General features: G+C 39.4%; 1 protein-coding gene across 1 annotated transcript in view; it reads left to right on the top strand.

Annotated features, from left to right (window-relative positions):
• TAFA5 (TAFA chemokine like family member 5) overlaps positions 1 to 1,926 on the top strand; it is a 612,146-nt gene extending 610,220 nt beyond the window's left edge. Inside the window, exon 4 of the mRNA XM_043496337.1 lies at positions 1,667 to 1,926. Coding sequence (XP_043352272.1) covers positions 1,667 to 1,705 — 39 coding nt within the window. The 3' untranslated portion in view covers positions 1,706 to 1,926. The remainder of the gene's footprint in view (positions 1 to 1,666) is intronic.
• Positions 1,927 to 22,195: the final 20,269 nt, after the last annotated feature.

The raw sequence follows: 22,195 nt of genomic DNA, 5'->3' as shown, positions 1-22,195 counted from the left end.
ATGTTCGATAGAAGTCCATACAGTGAGTGAATCACCAAAGTTTGTTTGTGTTGAGTTGCGTGGCAATTCTGCTGTAGCATACTGAATAAGCTGGTGCTTCTTTGAGGATGGGTTCATTCTTGGGTGCAATGTGTTGCAGCACACACCTGATATTAGCACAGATGCAATTATCTTTATTTGTGTGAATTACTAAAATAAATACTACAAGAGAACAATAGAAAGCTTAATGTGCACCCAGAAATAGAAGATAACTGTGGCTGAGATAACAACAGATATTCACTCAAATGACAATGGGTTCATGATATCAAACATTTAGACAATAGGCAGAGAATACACAAACTTCTCTGGTGACTAGGGGAGATAGTGTGGCCTAGTGGATGGGAGACAGGAGACAAGGGTCCACTTCCTGGCACTACTACTCACCTGCTGTAGGACTTTTAGCAAGCCACTTCATCTTTCTGTGACTCAGTTTCCCTTCCTGCCCTTTGTCTGTCCTGTCTCTAGAATGATGGGTGTTACCATACACACTGTAACCAGAGTGATCACTTAAGGTGAGCTATTACCAGCGGGGTGGGGGAGGGAGCCTTTTGTAGTGATAATCAAGGTGGGCCATTTCCAGCAGTTGACAAGGACGTCTGAGGAACAGTCGGGGGTGGGGGGAGAAGATAAACATGGGGAAATAGTTTTACTTTGTGTAATGACCCATCCACTTCCAGTCTCTATTCAAGCCTAAATTAATTGTATCCAGTTTGAAAATTAATTCCAATTCAGCAGTCTCTCGCTGGAGTCTGTTTTTGAAGTTTTTTTGTTGAAGTATTGCCACTTATAGGTCTGTAATCGAGTGACGAGAGAGATTGAAATGTTCTCCAATTAGTTTTTGAATGTTATAATTTTTGACGTCTGATTTGTGTCCATTTATTCTTTTACGTAGAGACTGTGCAGTTTGACCAATGTACATGGCAGAGGGGCATTGCTGGCACATGATGGCATATATCACATTGGTAGATGTGCAGGTGAATGAACCTCTGATAGTGTGGCTGTTGTGATTAGGCCCTATGATGGTGTCCCCTGAATAGATATGTGGACAGAGTTGGCAACGGGCTTTGTTGCAAGGATAGGTTCCTGGGTTAGTGGTTCTGTTGTGTGGTGTGTGGTTGCTGGTGAGTATTTGCTTCAGATTGGGGGGCTGTCTGTAAGCAAGGACTGGTCTATCTCCCAAGATCTGAGAGAGCGATGGCTCGTCCTTCAGGATAGGTTGTAGATCCTTGATGATGCGCTGGAGAGGTTTTAGTTGGGGGCTGAAGGTGATGGCTAGTGAGAATTTCATCGGAAGTGAGCTGTAGCTCATGAAAGCTTATGCTCAAATAAATTTGTTAGTCTCTAAGGTGCCACAAGTACTCCTTTTCTTTTTGTGAATACAGACTAACATGGCTGCTACTCTGAAACCAATAGTTTGTAGAATGCCAGGGTGTGGCAATTTGGGGAATCTGTCTGTATAACTTATGAATTCTGATTGATATTATGAAGTTGTTCTTATGAAAACTGCTGTATCATGGAATGTCTCTATGTCTATGTGTAGCCACCATTGTTGGCGAGGCTGTAGCATGTATAAATCAGACTAGGGACAATGGAAAGTAATTAACCTTAACAACTGTCCTTTTACCAGTCAACAGGTATGCTAAGAAGGTTGCCTGAAGCTGGGTGAAGCCACTTACTTCAGCTTATCTGTAGAGGGCTGGGGTTTGAAAAGTGGAAAATCATCAGCAGGAGAACAAAGGAACCAAGTGTTGTTTGTGGGACATATAAACTAGAAAGACTCACTGAAACAGAAACATGAGATTGTGGGTAGGAAAAAGGAAGAGTATAGGCCAGCCAAGATTGGAGAAGGTTAGCTGGGGATGAGAAGCTCCATTTTTCTGAAGACAAATCATGAACCACGTCAGAAGGCTCCTGGATATCCCCTGTCATGTTGCACCCCATAATGCTTTATAGAAATATGCATATGAGTGTAAATATGACATAACTGAAATATGCTTTATGCTAGATACGCTATGTAACATTTCTTTGAAAAGGTTATGTTCTACTGAATGTATTCATACTATTTGTATGCATGTATCATTTTAATACCTGAAGTTATGAGCATTGGCTCTATGCTTGTATTTAAAGTGTTTGTTGTAGAATGCACTTAAGGCACCTTAGTCAACATTGTGGGAAGGGGTTATTCCAGTAAATGGAAGTACTTGGCTAACAATGGACCTCGATAGACGCTAATCCACATCTGAGCTTTTCTGGGAACGTTCGGGCCAACGTGGGCAATGGCTTGACCTATAGAGAACTGAGTCATGCATGGACATGTGACTTGTCCATGTGACTCCAAAACTCCATCTTGTAGCTGTGATTCTACACAGGGGAGAGAGGGGTTTCCACTCACAAGAGAGAGACTATATAAGCCCCTCCATTTTGTCTTCAGCTGGCCCAAATATAGCCTCTCCACCCCAAAGAGATGCCTGAAAGAAACTGGAACAATGGACAGTAACTACAGGGGTGTAAGTGATTGCGTGACCCAGACTAGGAGGAAGTCTAGTCTGTAAAAGAGGCTTATTAGAACATCTCTGAGGGTGAGATTTACCTGCATTCAGTATCATACTGTATTAGGCTTAGACTTGTGTGTTTTATTTTATTTGGTTGATAACTTTCTGCATTCTGTCTGTTATTACCTGGAACCACTTAAATCCTACTTTTTGTATTTAATAAAATCACTTTTTACTTATTGATTAACCTAGAGTAAGTAATTAATTCCTGGGGGAGCAAACAGCTGTGCATATCTCTCTATCAGTGTTATAGAGGGCGAACAATTTATGAGTTTACCCTGTATAAGCTTTATACAGAGTAAAATGGATTTATCTGGGGTTTGGATTCCATTGGGAACTGGGTATCTGGGTGTTGGAGACAGAAGCACTTCTTAAGCTGTTTTCAGTTAAGCCTGCAGCTTTTGGGGGATGTGGTTCAGTGGGTTCAGTGGGACATGGGTCTATGTTTGTAGCAGGCTAGCATAGCTGGCACAACCAGGCAGGATCCTGAAGTCCCAAGCTGCCAGGGTAAATGGGCTCATAGGTAGCCCCAGCACATCAGGTGGCAGTTCCAAGGGGGTTTCTGTGACCCAGCCCATTATCCCTCCTCCCTCCCCCCCGCCCCGGCCAGGCAACTCTGGCCACGGGGGAAACAAAGCTCTTGAATGGTGAGGAAATGGAGGCAGGGAAATGAATATAGGGTTTCTAATTTTGTATACATCTGGGTATTTGTCATGTGATTAAGTAAAGAGCAAGGTTGTTTAGAATCATGTGAAAAGTGTCTGTGCTTTTATGTGTTTCACCTACCACATACCATTGAAGAGTTAACCTGTGGACCCAGAACTTCCACATGATTGGAATTCTGGAAAAGTGTGTATTTAAGCTATGAGGAAGTTTGAGGGTTCACCACTGGTTCCAGGGTCTAGGCCGTGAGCTGTGTGGGCACAGCACTCAGGAGGAGGTTCTACACAGAAGGTCTGCACCCCAAGAGTGTACTTAGAGGTCCCAAGACAGCTGCAATACCTGGGCATTGTGGAGGCCACAGAGGCTTAAAACTCATGTTTTCTAGTGGTTGGATCCCCTCACAGCAGTCTGGTGAGTGGCCAATGGAAAGGCTTCCCTAGACAGACAAAGGCATAAGAAATGTCTGCATTTTCTATAATATCAGAAAAGTTACTTATTAGTAGCACTCTTGTGCAAACAACAGGAGGGACTGGAGATCTATGAGTCTCATGTCTTCATTCTATAAAGCTTTTGGCTTGTAACGGAAAAATCAACAGTAGAGCCGGACTCCAATCAACTGCAGAAAAGGCAGACTTTTAATCAGGCTTCCCCACAATGGAACACATCCATTTGATAAATGAACTAATTAAGCAGATGAACAACTATAGCCTACCACTGTGAATGACATTTATCAACTATGAAAAAGCTTCAAATCCTTATTAAGAGTTCTATGAAGCTAGAGAATATGGGGGAAAATACAAGTTCAGTTCATGAGACACATTTATGTAAATGAAATTTAACAACGGATGTGTGGTCCAGCATAATGTATGCTGAGCATGTGTAAAGATGATAAGGGAGGGAGGTAAAGTGAAAAGACTTCTACTTAAGAATTTTCCATAACATCAGCCATTTCAGAAACTCTAGAAAATGGCAGTGGCTCCTGCACTTTGTCAATACAATGTGGCTAACAATTGTAAATTTGTTGTAAATCTGCTAAATGTGGTGTGATACCATAAAACCTGTATTCTCTGTTTTTCCTTTACTCACACATATATGGGTTTGCTCTCTCTGGCTCCACAGGCTGTGTGCTGCAGAATGGATCTGAAATTAAAATGACTCAACATCAAGAGAAAGGGACTATGCAACCATGGCTATGTATTTGTAGTTTTAGTCGGTGTCTAGGCGCATGACCTGATTCCTTTGGAAGTCAATGGAAGTCTTCTCTTTGCTTTCGGGGGGAGTTGGACTAGACTTTAATGCTCTGATGCTGCAGTGGTCTCTAGGTGGGTGTGTGGGTGTGAAACTCATGGCAGGACTGGTGTCTTAATTACTAGATTCAATTATTTTCCCACAAAGTACAACCTCAATGCTACAGAAATCTTGACAATGTGTTTTTTTTTAAAATTATGCCCCCAACCAATCAATGGTGCAATTTGAGGGTGATAGCCACAATGGAGAGAAAAAATGTTTTAAGAAAAATGAAGATTATGTTCATGAGTCACAGCAAGGAAAAGAAAAAATCATCATAGCAGGGGACATTCATGGATATACAGAAAAATGTGGTGTACCTGAGACATGATAGTTAAGTCAAGAAGAAACAATCAATCAGGTAACTGCACTCATACAGGGAGATAAGGGTTTGTTACTGGAATTGAAAAATGGAATTAATTTGTATTGCTGTAAACTCATTCTGTATATTAATCATGGTTGCATAATCCTCTAGGTGCTAAAAGAACCCCAGGTCTTTCTTTTCCTTTAACTATAACACTATTGCTCTTTCTAACCTAATCAGCATAGCTCAACAAATTGCTGTTAAAATGAGTCTTCTGGCTTTAGGAAAAACACTGAGGCCTATGGCTTTGTGTTCCCAGCAGTACTTCTCTCTTTTGCTGACTGGGTTGTGACCTGCTAGCAAGTTATCAGTCAACCTCATTAGCATATGGAGTGAGAGCTTCCATGTGCAGACAGCTTTGTGCAGGGCTAGTTGGAAAATTTCCATCAAAATGGAATTTTGACCCAAAAAGAGAGTAAAAAAATCATGAAAATGTTCACAATATTTACCTCTGTTTTCCAACCAGTTGTGAAGATTTCTGCAAAGAACAGATCCAGCCACTATTAAGCTCTATATGTCCTATGCTCATCCGAGGCAAGCAAATAGTCTTACGTTTGGGGAAATATGAAAAAAAGAGGGTATAGGGAATACTGCAAATACCCTTATCTGTTTTCTAAGGCAAGAAGTCTAAAGTGTCATGTCCCTAAGGGTGACAATTGAAGTGTGTGGATTTGGGAGGGAACTGTAATAAAGAAAGACTTTAAAAAGAACCCCAAAATGTCCCTTTCTTTGTATACCACATTCAAGCAACAGATGCTTTGTAACTCAGTCTGATTATTATAAATGGTATTTATTTTCAAACTGGCTTGAGGAAAAACGAATGCCTATAGTTAATAATCTGTGGCATTATGAATACACAAATTCAAAATGATCAGAGACACTTGTAGTAGATTGTGTATTGAATTCTTCTTGACATTTGTGGTAGCACAGAGTGCATCAGTTTATATAATAATTTTGTCAGTTCTATATCTATATAATCTAATCTATCTATATAGGATGACAATTCTCAATTTGTCACGATAGTTACCTGTAGGGATGTAAAACTTGGAGGATTTTCCTTGCTCTTTTGCCATCCCCTGTCCATCTTGTACATTTCACCACAGGATAGGATGCTCAAACTTTGTTATATAGTGGTTATCAATAAAATGTGAAGATTCCTTCACTCTCATCACACGTCAAATCTTTTTTCCCACTAACTAACATCTATTGAAAATGTTCAATACAGAGTTACCTGTTGAAACAATTGCTGCCAGTGGAGCTTGTTGTAAGATTGGCAAATATAATTTTAAACAAGTTACAGGGACTGTTAAAATGCTTTATGGGTTATAAACTACACTGAGTGCATCAGCATGGGAAATGAAAAACTGTCCTGGTTAAAGTCACTTGCTAAGAATGGAATTATAATGACTTTCTGTACTTAGCTTGCAGAACACTGTATAAAGAAATAACAATAATTTATAAAGTCATGTACTAAACTAATTTTAATTATGATAATTTGTAACAATATAGACAGGATCCCTGGAACAGTTACAAGTTTTCAGAGAAACTAAGGATTATAATATTGAAATATTTTACAATACATTTTAAAGAATGTTTACCAGTTTCATAATATGAGTATTGTGTTGAAACATAAATAATGCATAGAGGAAATGCAGGAAATGGTTTTATCATCTCATAAAACTTTTTAGGATCATAACATTTTTCACATTTTAAAATTAAGATGAAACTGAGACTGTTCAAAGATTGCAATGAAAAATGAAAGAAAGCAACACCCTAGAATAGCATGCTCTCTCTCTCTCTGGTTTTGATGATAAATTCCATCCTGGACCTGAGGAACATTTCCTGTTGAAAGTTGTGTTGAAACTAGTACTTTCCCACAGAAAGTTTTGATAATGACAAATCTCTTTTTTCCAAAAGACAAAGCAAAACAAAGAAAAAACAACAAAATGTTTTGTCAAAAATGTCCTGACCAGGTTTACCTAAGTGCTCTCATCTCTAGTAAATGAATGTGCTATAGTTAGAATTTGTCACCATTCACTCTGGTATAAAACGGATGCTCAAACTGGAACTTGCTTCAAATTTACATTTCATTCTTAGTAAGCACCTTCTTTTTGCAGATACAGACTAATATGGATGCTACTCTGAAACCTTTCTTAGAAGGTGTCTCGAGATTAAAAGAGGAAACATGGTAGGTGACATCTACATGAATTTCTGGGTGACTTAGACCTCAAACTCTTTGGGACTATTTTTTTTTCCAAAAAAATTCTTGTCCTCATTGATAACAGGCCTGGACAGGGTTTACAGAGCTATTTTGGGGCCAAATTCTTCCTTATTCAAGTAGTTCTATTAACTTCAATGGACTATTCACATGAGTAAAACAAGCAGGATTCAGCTCTTTAAGAATGAACTTTCCCCCTCCCCAGGGGAGCATTTTGACCTTTTTCTTTTGTACCAGCTGTATTGTAGTCACTGGAATCAGTGCAGTTCTGACCTCTTCATGTGGCAGTGGGTTAACCTTTTGCAATCCTGACCCATATCAGGTGACTGAGATCTAGGAAGTGTTAGTACCTGTTAATAACTATTAACCCTACTAGTCCTTCACTTTGCGTACATTTGATTTATATATCAACTTTTCTTTAGAATCTTAACAAAATTCATGTTGAATTCTAAGGCACAGAACTCTGGCCCTTGACTGATAAGTAACCTTATTCAAGAATTCTATGTGTTACTGTATTTATTGATCTTGGGCACCTCTATGTCCATAGAATGCCAGATAGTCTGGGAAACCATTCCTTTTTATATATATAGCATACATAGGCATTTGTAAACCTGGGAAACGGAGAAGGGATAATTGTTACAGCAGATGGGAAAGAATAATTATGTGGGAAGAAAGACCCTGTGAAATATATTACCTTTTTTCTCCTCTCAGCTGTAAATAACTCTGGTTTTGCACATAAATCAGGTAAACAGTGAATGTATAGAAATGACAGCAAAACATGTTTCTTTTGGCAAAAGAGGTTTTCTTTGTTTGAAACCCCCTATATAATGAAACTGGTGTGGGAACTTAGTTGAGGAGTAAAATCTGCCACGTCCCTCCAGATACAGTGAAGGAGAGAGCCTGAGCCAGAGCCAGCTCTTGTTCTGACAACAAAGGGCTGCAATGCATCTATTCTTCCTGTATTCTGTATCATGCTGCACTAATATCTGATTGATATTTTGATAAAATAATTCCAGTTGAGTCATAATTAACTCAGACACACAACAGAAGTAAAGGTCAGTCCTTTACCTGGACTCTTGTGTGTCACATCTTTATTAAAAGATGATAGAAGAACATGAAATCTGTGGCAGAAATGGAGCAAATGAAGCCACCTGAATCCCTCACATTCCTGAAAGGGAACTTCACAGGGGGTTAGAGTAAGTGGGAGTAAATGATATTGAGGAGAATCCAGAGAGGCTGAAATCCTCCACAATGTTATATGTGGCAGATCCAGAGCCATTGGAGGGAACATAAAGGGGAACATAAATGGGACTGAAAACTTCCATACAAAGTCACTTGAAAATTTTCAAGAAAACCATAAAGGAATGACGATGGGGAAGGCACAATTTCCTTAAAAGAAACAAGCTGCCAGGTGAGACTCTAAGCCATTCTGTTACAGACCTATGTAATAAAGCTAAATAATATAAATCTGAACAGTTAACAGATGGATTAACTAGAGACACATTCTTTAAGATATAACTGATATGATATACAGCTGAAAACAAGTTTGTTTAAGAAATTGACTTTAAAAGACCAGTAGATATATGCAAGATTAGTTTAAATTCCACTTCCCAAATGGAAGTTTTAGCTAGCAGACAAAGAACTGAAGTACATCTCATTATGAACACACAGAGTCAAAAAGACAAAATGCAAGGGTAAATGAATGACAGAGAACAGATTTGTTTGTAATAAATTTGGAGGCAAACTTAAACAATGCAATTGTCCAGTGCAAGGGGAGTAGTGTCATGATTACAATAAAAGTAACCACTTTTCTGAAACATGTCATTTTCAGTACCCTTAATGAATATACATACAGCTGGAGAATGAAGCGCTGATAATTGGTCTCTTAGTAAAAGTAATAAGAAAAGTAATAAGAAAGTTGCTTCACTGAAAATAAATGAACTAGAAGTGAATAGTGGAGCAGAGTATTAACAGCAAGGGTATAAAAAAATGACCGTCCAATGTTAAAATCGAAAACCATGTTTACTTATTTCATATAGTGAGTACAATTAATAGTCTGTAGTTGTAGCTTCTATTTGATATATATTTTATATGCATTTATTTTGGGAATCATAGAATCATAGAATCATAGAATATCAGGGTTGGAAGGGACCCCAGAAGGTCATCTAGTCCAACCCCCTGCTCAAAGCAGGACCAAGTCCCAGTTAAATCATCCTAGCCAGGGCTTTGTCAAGCCTGACCTTAAAAACCTCTAAGGAAGGAGATTCTACCACCTCCCCAGGTAACGCATTCCAGTGTTTCACCACCCTCTTAGTGAAAAAGTTTTTCCTAATATCCAATCTAAACCTCCCCCATTGCAACTTGAGACCATTACTCCTCGTTCTGTCATCTGCTACCATTGAGAACAGTCTAGAGCCATCCTCTTTGAAACCCCCTTTCAGGTAGTTGAAAGCAGCTATCATCCCCCCTCATTCTTCTCTTCTGCAGACTAAACAATCCCAGCTCCCTCAGCCTCTCCTCATAAGTCATGTGCTCTAGACCCCTAATCATTTTTGTTGCCCTTCGCTGTACTCTTTCCAATTTATCCACATCCTTCTTGTAATGTGGGGCCCAAAACTGGACACAGTATTCCAGATGAGGCCTCACCAGTGTCGAATAGAGGGGAACGATCACGTCCCTCGATCTGCTCGCTATGCCCCTACTTATACATCCCAAAATGCCATTGGCCTTCTTGGCAACAAGGGCACACTGCTGACTCATATCCAGCTTCTCGTCCACTGTCACCCCTAGGTCCTTTTCCGCAGAACTGCTGCCGAGCCATTCGGTCCCTAGTCTGTAGCGGTGCATTGGATTCTTCCATCCTAAGTGCAGGACCCTGCACTTATCCTTATTGAACCTCATTAGATTTCTTTTGGCCCAATCCTCCAATTTGTCTAGGTCCTTCTGTATCCTATCCCTCCCCTCCAGCGTATCTACCACTCCTCCCAGTTTAGTATCATCCGCAAATTTGCTGAGAGTGCAATCCACACCATCCTCCAGATCATTTATGAAGATATTGAACAAAACGGGCCCCAGGACCGACCCCTGGGGCACTCCACTTGACACCGGCTGCCAACTAGACATGGAGCCATTGATCACTACCCGTTGAGCCCGACAATCTAGCCAGCTTTCTACCCACCTTATAGTGCATTCATCCGGCCCATACTTCCTTAACTTGCTGACAAGAATGCTGTGGGAGACCGTGTCAAAAGCTTTGCTAAAGTCAAGAAACAATACATCCACTGCTTTCCCTTCATCCACAGAACCAGTAATCTCATCATAAAAGGCGATTAGATTAGTCAGGCATGACCTTCCCTTGGTGAATCCATGCTGACTGTTCCTGATCACTTTCCTCTCCTCTAAGTGCTTCAGGATTGATTCTTTGAGGACCTGCTCCATGATTTTTCCAGGGACTGAGGTGAGGCTGACTGGCCTGTAGTTCCCAGGATCCTCCTTCTTCCCTTTTTTAAAGATGGGCACTACATTAGCCTTTTTCCAGTCATCCGGGACTTCCCCCGTTCGCCACGAGTTTTCAAAGATAATGGCCAAGGGCTCTGCAATCACAGCCGCCAATTCCTTCAGCACTCTCGGATGCAATTCGTCCGGCCCCATGGACTTGTGCACGTCCAGCTTTTCTAAATAGTCCCTAACCACCTCTATCTCTACAGAGGGCTGGCCATCTCTTCCCCATTTTGTGATGCCTAGCACAGCAGTCTGGGAGCTGACCTTGTTAGTGAAAACAGAGGCAAAAAAAGCATTGAGTACATTAGCTTTTTCCACATCCTCTGTCACTAGCTTGCCTCCCTAGAAGATGTAACACTAGCTACTAGCATACTGACTTCTGTAATGTGACAGGGGTATTAGCTGTTTGTAACCCTGATCTAGGCCAAGAAAGAAAGTTTAGTCTCATAATAGCTCTCTTGTGTGTCACACTTTTATTACAGCAATATTTTCTAAAGGATTAAATTCTTGGGTAAGAGCTAAAAGGGAGATTTAAGGTTTTTTCACTGTAAGAGCAGATTGCTCTGAAGTCTGCCAATTTTCTTTCTTTCTTTCTTTCTTTCTTCTCCCCCCCACCCCCCATTTTTTATTGAGCCAACTCTTATTCTAGAGTGATTTTTTACTCAGAGTATCCCAAAAACTTCACTCAAACCAATAATCATGTGTTGATAGGTGAAATTAGTTTCAGAATTCTAATGAAGCTCAGCAGCTGGGAGATAGACAGCTCATCTGAAGATTAAATGAGAAAAATTGCCACTTTTGCTGGTTCCTTTAGAAACTCATTTACATTCTGTCAGCTTCCATTAGGAATAGGAACTGCGAATATTGAGGAAAATATGCATGAATTCTGCAGTGAGCTGGCCAATCAGAATCAGTTCCTTCTTGCTCACAAAGCTGCCAGAAGACTTTTTGTAGTTATACCTTCTGGAAATGGTAGCTGATAATCTGCTTGCCTTGAATTGTCACCTAACATTTTGAATTTAATACAATCCAAAGAACTTCTACACAATACAACAAGGCAAACAGAGGATAATATTTAATCTCCAGAGCGCAGGGATGATGTTGTTGAGGCCCTGGATAGAATTCTCTGTCCCATGTCAGGATAAAAGGGGTATGTGTATGCACACAAACACACAGACATACACACAATTAAAACCTCTGCCAAAAACTGTGTTCATGCAATATTAAGGTTTCAGTTTAAAATTTAAAATAACACAAAGTCACGAAAGGAAAAAATTCCAGTTCCAGCAACAGCTTTAATTCAACTGTGTTGCACATCCTGCATGCATTATCGTATCTTGTTAGGCCCTGATCCTGCAAATGGCTGTCTCTGAGGTCTGCCCACATGCAGTTATTTGAAGGATTGAGGTTTAAATAGTTCAGAGGCTAATTCAATTCCCATTGACTTCTTTGGAATCCTTTCTATTGACTTGAGTTGAATCAAGCAGATGAGAGCAATTTGTTAAGTAGAACAGGTTGAATATTTTTTAACAAATTTTTTTTGTCCCTCAAAAAGTGCATTTTGGGGGATCTGTAACTATTTGCTGGATTTCAATTTGGCAGATTGCTTCAGGTGGGAAAAAGGTTTAAAAAGAGTCAAGATATTTTATTTTTACTTTTCTATTCAAAATGGCATGTTGATTTTAAATTTGGCCCATTTAATGCCCTCTTCCCCACTCAACACGGATGAAAGAGTGAAAACACCTGAAACAGCCTAACTGAAATTAAAAACTCAGAGAAAAAAATCATTTCTTGTTGACCAAAACATTTTGGTGGATTCTAAACTACAAATTTTATGCTGTATTGCTGCAAATTATTTCAATTTAATTTAATTTAAATAAAGAAGTTAAAATTGTCAATAATGATGCAGAAAAGGCAGAAATGTTCAAAAAATATTTATATTCTGTATTTGGAAAGAAACTCGTTGACACAGTCACAGCTTCCAGTGATTATTAAATATGTTTTTCCCGCAGCAGTAACTAAGAAGAATGTTAAATAACAGCAATAAATGTTAAACATTTTTAAATCTGTGGGACTGGATTTCTTCTGTACAAGAGTTTCAAAAGAATTGACCACAGAACCAAAGTTGTTGATTTTTCTTAACAAATATTACTGATAGATCTCAAAAGGTAATTATAAATAAGGAATTATTGGTCTGGAGATGACACCACAATTGTTGAAGTGTTAAATAATAAGGAAAGGTGAGTTCTACAAAGCAATCTGGTTCCTTGCTAAGGTGAGGGGGACTGTACACTGGGAAGAAGTGACTCTGAAAAGGACTTAGGGCTCATGATAGCTCACCAAATCAATACTGGCTCCTAGTGTGATGCAATTCTGTGGATAAGTAGTAGTAGGGAGATGGTATTATCTCCGTATACAGGACTGGTGAGACCAATATTGGAATACTGAGTCCAGTTCTGGTGGCAGATCATCAGATGGTGTAAAAGAATTTACATCAGCTGAATATCTGGTCCCTGGTGTCCATACTTCTAAAGAGTGTTGGAAAACTGGGAAGGATTCTGAAAAGAGCTACAAGAAAGACTGAGATTTGGAAAATCTGCCTTACCGCAGGAGACACAGAAAACTCAATCTATTTAGCTTATCAAAAAAAGAATGCTAAGAGGTGTCTTGATCACGACTGATATACATGTGGGAAATATTTTGATAGTAGAGGCCTTTTTATTCTAACATAGAAAGGCATAATAAGATCCAATGGCTAGAAGCTGAAGCTAGATGAATTCAGGTTAGAGAGAAGATGCATATTTTAAAAAGTGAAGTTAATTAACCATTGAAACAATATATCAAAGATAGAAGTGGATTCTTCATCATCTGAAGTCCTTAAATCAAGACTGGATGAATCTTTGTAAAAAAATATATTTCAATCACCAGATATGGGCTTGACTCAAGAATTACTGGTTGAAATTTTATGGCCTGTGTTATACAGGATGTCGGTTTAGATGAACCTCACAATATTTTCTGGCCTTAAGGTTTATAAATTTGTTTAAAGAAAATAAATGCCAATAAATGTTTGAACACACACTAAAATATTTCTATTTTGTGTGTGTGTGGGAGGTGTGTAAATATGTGGCATTAATACATAGGATGGCACTGTGTGATTTGAAAATTGTATTGGTATTGGTTTGGGATGAACTGAATGAGTCATTCATGACTTGCAAGTCAAGAGCAGTGTGATGCTCCCAAATGCATGCTGATAAAACATCACATATTCTATATCCATACATATGTGTTTATGCATAACACAACTTTATATAATTTGATAAAATAATTAATCTATAGTTCAAAAAGTTAGATTGCTTATATCGAATTTGGTCTTTCCATTTGTTTTTAACTTGTTACTGTTTTACTCTCTGTTTAGATGTAGCAAGAAAAGACATAATTAAGTTGGCCACCAGAGTTAAGAGCTGACATTGGTGCTAATTATTCTTTAAAATTAGCATAGAAATGTTCTTTTAGAAGATTAAAGTCATTGGTAGCTCTTCAATTTTTGAATGTCACCCCAAGCAATGGGTAATAAATAACACCAATAGGCTTTTTTTGTTTGTTTGCTTTTTTGTTTGATACATGTAATGAGGTGCTTGAGACGCAAAAGCTGTAAATTCATTGATTTTTGCTTGTCTTTTTTTTATAAAGAAGGCATTTACATAGATAAACATGATCTATTTGAATTGTTGGCACGTCTCACTTTTTGCTGGCATGCCTATGCTATAAAGCTTTCTTCATAAATTTCCATATAGGTCAATGACCTATATAACAGCTCTGTACTGTAAGCACTTTTACAGTCTATAAAATGCATTACATATTAGAAATATTATCTCTACACTGCAAACTATCTGTTAATGAATAGTTGAGTGAGTAAAATGCATGTTGAAAAATGAATAAAGATTTCATAAAGCAATTAAACTCAACATTATGTTTGCATTTCACCATGATATTTACATTACAAAAGAGTGTCGTCCAGTCAGAAAAGTGATATGAAGACAGATGTGTGATTGTTGTGAAATTTAACAGCCTTCACAACTGAAGTTCTTTGCACTATCATACCATGCTGCAGGATAATTTGTTTTGAATTATTTCAATGCATTGTTAAGAATAAACATTTATAAATGTATTATCCATCTACAAAAGAGGCCAATAAGAATGTGAAAGTTTATAGATCATTTGCACAATATAACCATTATACAGGAGAAAAATTCAGTCTGTCACAGCACAGACAGATACATTATGCTCTCTCAAATGACAACTCAGACCTGAGCTGACATAACTGCATTTCATGTGGAATTATTGTTATTTAACATTTATATCAAGGTAGTGACTGGGCCTGATTTTGCCAGGTACTGCATCGAGATATAGCAAATTCCAAGTATTCACTTGTGTGAAAAGAGTGAAAGAGAGGAACAGAGAGATGGAGGAAAGAAAGCTTGTAAGAAGACTGTGCAACAGAAAACAATTATAGCCCTAGGGCAACAGGCATGATTCGTATGGGTCAGGTGTAGAACTATTTGGAAAAATCCCAGTGAATCACTGTTTTGTCAGAATTTGCCAATTTGGCAAAAATCAGAATGTTTTGTGGAGATGGCCTGATTCCACTGAAGTTCTGATGGAACACCTGCCTGGCCTCGCCCTGATCCTTGGCCTCCAGGGTTCATGGCTCTGGGGCAGATCTGCTACATGGACTTCCCTGGGGCCAGGGACAAGAGGGCTTCCAGAGTGCAGGGCGAGGAAGACTGCCCCAGAATTGAGCCTGCATTCCATTTCATGTACAATTCTGAAACTTTTACTTTACATTCCTAATAGGAATTAACCAAATTCTGAAATATAAAAATCATCTGTGAAGCTGAATTACCTTTCTCTGTACAGCTATATGTAGATGTGAAGGATGAAGTGGCAGGAGGAGCAATAATGTATGCTCACTATCTCAAGGACCTTCTACAATTGTGATAGTTCTGGTCTCCGTTCAAACAATGAGGAATAGAATGAGAATCTTGGCAATTGGAAAAAAAGCTATAAAGATAGTATAAATGGTAGTTTCCCTAGAACAGTGGTTCTCAACTTTTTCAGGATGGTGATCCCTTATTCACAGGACCCTGTATAAAGCTCAATTTTTTACTTTATTTTTTTTAAAGAAAATTCAGAACAGTGTAAACAATACTGAATTTCTCAGAGTTTGCCTGGAATGAATTTTACAACTAAATTTAGTCAGTCTCAAGGACAGAATTAATTTCACAAGTAATGTTATTCATTTTAAGGATGGAATTAACTTTACTACTAAGCAAAATCAGTTTTCACTAATACTTGTAAAACTCATTCCATCCTTGAAATGGATTAAATTTTCTTGTAAAATTCATTCTGTCCTGGAAATTGACAAGCTAAGCTAATATTTGTATTAAAGACTTTGTTGTGGACATTTTCCTTTAAAATAAAAATATTTTTAAAATGATAGTTTGGGAGCATTTTCATGATTTTTGCACTCTCCATGAAGTCATGATTTACACAGGGTCAAAACTTTTTGTGAGCTCAATCCATTTGCTATAAAAGAAAGAGTTAAAAAAATAGATAAAAATGATCAGCTCACATAATTTATTTGATTGTGTGTGTTTTGAAAAGTTGATAGAGAATACCTGTGCATGAATGGTAAGAGTGTGCAGGAAGAGGGGGGACAAGATTTTCTTTAATTTAGATTGTAGTAAAATTTGCAATGCCATGAAACTTCCCTGATTGCCTTTTGTGACCCCCTCATAAAAGTTGTGACTCATCAGTTGAGAAACACCACCCTATAGAGAAGGGATGAGTACCTCTCTGCAATAGCATTTCTTAGAAGGTATAGAAAGAATCCTCATTTGGATGGCTGAGGTGATAAAACATATAAAATGGTATTAGCATGGGCAATATAGGAACACGATTCCTCTTCCCACTGTTTTCTAAGACTTGTAATAGGATTGAGAGGTTTGTGTTTGCAGAAGCCATACTGATTAAACCCTACTGAGCTATAGTTATACAAGTGTTGTACTGCTTAGTCCTTAATTAGATTCTCAACTAGTTTCCCTGGAGCAACAGTGAAGCTCACTGGTCTGTAATTCCCAGGATCATCTATGGCTTTTTTTTTTTATACCAAAGATAGCAACTTTCCAATCTTTGGGAACGGTGTCTGGTTGATTGCATATCTTCATCGTTATCTCTGCTATTTCACACTTCATTTCCTTCAGAACTCTCGCATCAGCACCATCTGGTCCTAGTGATTTACTGCCCTTGAGTTTCTCAAGTTGCTCAATAACATCATTTTTAGAGACTTCAGCCTTTCTTAAGGCCACACGTTAATTTCTCATGAAAGTTACCTTTGGATCAAGAATTTTCTCATTATCCTTCATGGTAAAAATGGATGCACAAAGTTGTATTTAATTTTTTGACTCCCTAAATTATCCTCTTTAATTGCTCTCTTCATTACTTGGTGTCAGGATTCCTTCCCCACTCTGAACTCTAGGGTACAGATGTGGGGACCCTCACGAAAGACCCTCTAAGCTTATTCTTACCAGATTAGGTTAAAAACTTCCCCAAGATACAAACTTTGCCTTAAGAAAAGGAGTACTTGTGGCACCTTAGAGACTAACAAATTTATTAGAGCATAAGCTTTCGTGAGCTACAGCTCATTTCATCGGATGCATTTGGTGGAAAAAACAGAGGAGAGATTTATATACACACACACAGAGAACATGAAACAATGGGTTTATCATACACACTGTAAGGAGAGTGATCACTTAAGATAAGCCATCACCAACAGCAGGGGGTGGGAAAGGAGGAAAACCTTTCCTGGTGACAAGCAGGTAGGCTAATTCCAGCAGTTAACAAGAATATCAGAGGAACAGTTGGGGGTGGGGTGGGAGGGAGAAATACCATGGGGAAATAGTTTTACTTTGTGTAATGACTCAACCATTCCCAGTCTCTATTCAAGCCTAAGTTAATTGTATCCAGTTTGCAAATTAATTCCAATTCAGCAGTCTCTCGTTTGATTCTGTTTTTGAAGCTTTTTTGTTGAAGTATAGCCACTCTTAGGTCTGTGATCGAGTGACCAGAGAGATTGAAGTGTTCTCCAACTGGTTTTTGAATGTTATAATTCTTGACGTCTGATTTGTGTCCATTCATTCTTTTACATAGAGACTATCCAGTTTGGCCAACGTACATGGCAGAGGGGCATTGCTGGCACATGATGGCATATATCACATTGGTAGATGCGCAGGTGAACGAGCCTCTGATAGTGTGGCTGATGTGATTAGGCCCTGTGATGGTATCCCCTGAATAGATATGTGGACAGAGTTGGCAACGGGCTTTGTTGCAAGGATAGGTTCCTGGGTTAGTGGTTCTGTTGTGTGGTGTGTGGTGTGTGGTTGCTGGTGAGTATTTGCTTCAGATTGGGGGGCTGTCTGTCTCCCAAGATCTGAGAGAGTGATGGCTCATCCTTCAGGATAGGTTGTAGATCCTACAACCTATACAACTACAATACCCACCTGCTGAAGTGAAGAAACAGAGCCAGAAGAGTACCCAGAAGTCACCTACTACAGGACAGGCCCAACAAAGAAAACAACAGAACGCCACTAGCCATCACCTTCAGCCCCCAACTAAAACTTCTCCAATGCATCATCAAGGATCTACAACCTATCCTGAAGGACGAGCCATCGCTCTCTCAGATCTTGGGAGACCGGCCAGAGCCAGACATGCTGCTGTGCTGCCCAGCAAGAGCGGCAGCCCAGAGCACTGGTGGCGTGGCACGGCGTGGCAAGCTGAGGCTGCAGGGGAGGTGGGATAGCGGGGGAGAGCCTGGGGGCTAGCCTCCCTGGCCGGGAGCTCAAGGGCCGGACAGGATGGTCCCGCAGGCCAGCTGTGGCCCACGGGCCGTAGTTTGTCCACCTCTGGACTAGATCCTGCAAATACTTACACACACAAGTGACTTTATTCAAATTAAAAGGACTACTGAAATGTGTGTAAGGTTATTCATTTAGACATGTATTAGAATAAAGCCTAAGATGCCTACTCATGCACTAGGGCTCCATTGTGCCAGGAACTATACAAATATAGAGCAAAACCATGGTCCCTGTGCCAAGAAATTACAATCTAAGTGCAGGACAAGAGAACAGATGAAGACAGACAGACGGATGTGTGAGTACAAGGAAACAATGAGACAATATTTGTGAGCATATAAGGCAGCTGCCTTATGTTTGGGGGACTGAGGGTCTATGTATGCATCGATCAGCTGTGTTTGAATTTTAATAGTGGAATGGCATGCAAAAGTGAATCAATTTCTTAAATGGAATTGGAGTCAGTATTGAGTATTTCCATATTTTTGAAAATGTAATTTGACGTGGTAATACAAGGTAACCAATGAAGAATTGTAAATATATTCTTGCTTTTTATAACTTGAAGAATCATACTTTTACAATGAAATTATTTAAAAAGTCAGTTACTATTACTGTCATTGTTATTTATTAAAATGTACCTACATTGGTTTTAAGTATACACTGAAATAATCTTCACTGTACAGACAGGTGTGAACTAAAAGGTCCTAGTTCACCTTAATGTAGTTCTCTTTAAACAGGACCACACTAATGTGAATTAGGTACCTGTTACTTTGTGCTTGCAGTGTCCACACACAGGAGAGTTACAACCCAGGACTTTGGACCCCACTGCTACTCGTACTCCCATAGTCTGCACTGTGAGGCAGCGTAGACATAGCCATAGATTCACAGGGCCTGATCCTAATTCTACTGATTTCAATAGGAGTAAAGCTGTAGACTTAAATGGAAGCAGGTACAAGCCTGTAGAAAATGTAGATGGAAAATACCTTTTAGGTTAGTTCATCCTTCTGCCTGTATGGAATTGTTCCCTGCAGACTTGAATGATTTCAATAATTGGAACATGTAAAGTGCAGTTCCAGTTAGTGAATCATTGCTTATTCTATTCTGTATAGGTTCTTCCACTGCCCTCATTAATGTAGCATCTGAATGCCTTCCAGTAGTACATTAAGCAACATGACTAATATCTGTCATATGTGATTCATTCTCTCTCTCTCTCCCCAGGGTGAAAATTTTGTGTGCAGTGGACTGTTTTATTTTTGTAAGGTGTTTTAAATGTATTTACTGCTGTATGTTTATACTGTATGTTTTATACTGCTGTATATTGGCGAAGGTAGGTCAAAGAAGCATGCCTTGCACTTGGAATGGAAGGTGATGAGGTTTGGGATGGTCCTTACATCCTGAGGGAGTTAATTTCATACTCTCAAAGCAGCTCTCAAAAAGCTGTGTCTCTTGAACAGACATGCTTTATCCTTGTGGTAGAAAGTCCTGAGGAATGAAGTGGTTGACCATAGTCTTCATGCTGGAGCTTTAGATGATCTTTTAGATACGCTGGGTCCCGACCATTGAACACCTTGAATTTGACTCTCTAGTCTATGGGAAGACAGCCTAGAGCGTGGAGGACAGCTTAAATGTGCTCACAGTATCCCATGTTTCCAAGTAGACACACTGTATTATTCAGAGCTAGTTGGAGTTTCCTAAGGGCTGAAGATATAGTGCCCTGATATATTGCACTGCTCTAGTTCAGACAGAAGGTGATGAAGGTGTATAAAACCATGGCCAGGTCATGTGTACCTTCAGCCAAAGGCAAGAGCATTGTGGCTGATAACCCCTCAAAGTATTTTCCTCTGCCCATCAACATCACCTTTATCTTATCTTGAAATTGTTCTATGAAAAAAAGGTATGTCTGTAAAAGACATCCCCTATATTTATAATATCTGATGGGGATTATATGTTTTTAAATCTTGCCCCTGCTTCCATGGCCAGATGGAATACCTAGGCAGTGGAGCCAGGGTGGTGCTGTCATGCAAGGAATTGTACTCTATCAATGCATCCGATGAAGTGAGCTGTAGCTCACGAAAGCTTATGCTCTAATAAATTTGTTAGTCTCTAAGGTGCCACAAGTACTCCTTTTCTTTTCACTGCTCAGTGTATGTTATGTGCTTCTCTCTTTGCCCGATCAACAAAGGATGTGAATATGTTACAGGAATCAGCTACCAATCCTGGTTCTTCAGCTGAAGCTGTGGAGGCTGATTCTTTTATTTCTAGAGGTCCCCAGTTGAATCCATGATGTATCAGTTAAGGTAGCCACCATGACAGAAGCAAGGATTTTGCGAGGACCCATGGTGAGGGCGGACTCTGGACGCCATACAAAACGCTTCTCCTTGAGTGTTTCCTACGTGAAACTGTACAGGGGAGCAGAGAGGGCTGGGAAAGGACTGGAGTTGGATGGAGATGGAAGATTTTCTAGATCACCTGTTTCTCTCCCTGTTGGGAGACACATACAGGGCTGAAAGGCTACTACTCTGTCATGCCACTATGATAGAAAGCACCTTGTTCACACCCTACACACTATTGTAATAATCTTTGTACAAAGTACAGGTTGTAAGGTATCATTTGAAAACTCATAATCTGCTCATCCTTACTGTCCTGATAAAATGTGTGTGGCAACATTGTATGTGAAGTGAGAAGATTCCACTGTATGGTGTTAGTAATATATGTTCCAAACTGAGGTTGGCAAACAGGTGACTATCTCAAACAAAGGAATGTATGCTCTGCTTAATTTGCATCAAAGCAATAAAGAGAGTAATCAAGTAGGAAAGGTAGACAAAGAAACCTCAAAAAGGTGAGGAAAAGCAGCAGGGAACATCCTTTCCTTCAGACTCTCTGTCTTCTGAATCTCAGCTGGAAATGTTTTCCAAGACACTACAAAAATGAGGGACAACACCCCAAGGCACCCCTCCTCTCTCTCTCTCTCTCTCTTTCTCTCTCTGCCCATCAGTACACTGTACCAGAAGGAACAAATGAAGCAGCCAGTGAACTGGGGAAGGAGTCCTCACATAAGATGTTTGGTTAGTAAGACTGCTGAGAGCATGTGTTGAGAAAACCTTTGCTTGAATCTGATAGTTTGTTAAGCTAGGCACCAGTAGCATTTTAACTTTATTTTCTTGCAGTCATTTCTGACTTTTATGCCTCAGTACTTGTACTCACTTAAAATATCTCTTTGTAGTTAATACATTAATTTTATTGTTTTATCTAATCCAGTGTGTTTAAACTGAAGAGTCTGTGAAACTCCATTTGGGGTAACCAGGTATATGTATATTATTTCTGTTAAGGAAATACAGAAATTATATGAATTTGTATTGTCTCAGAGAGAGCTGGGCAATACAAGACATACATTTCTGGGGGGGAAATCTAAGGTTGGGAATGTGTTGGAGTCACCCTGCAGTATAACCTAGGAACCAAGGTGTGGCTGGAAGGCTGTAGCAAACACACAGACGTAGCTGGGAGTGTCTTGCCTATTGACCAGTCCACCCTGGTGGCTACATCAGCAAGGCATTGTAAAGGGGAGGGGTGACACAATTATACTAGTCTGGATTGTACCCTGGGTATGTTACAGCCACCAAACAGACAGTGCTGCAGCCATGGGAGCTGTTGATTACAGAGCAGG

Source organism: Dermochelys coriacea, chromosome 1 (assembly GCF_009764565.3).
Source record: "Dermochelys coriacea isolate rDerCor1 chromosome 1, rDerCor1.pri.v4, whole genome shotgun sequence".
NCBI lineage: Eukaryota > Metazoa > Chordata > Testudines > Dermochelyidae > Dermochelys > Dermochelys coriacea.
The sequence above is the reverse complement of the archived record's forward strand: the minus strand, read 5'-3'. Positions and strand labels throughout refer to the sequence as shown.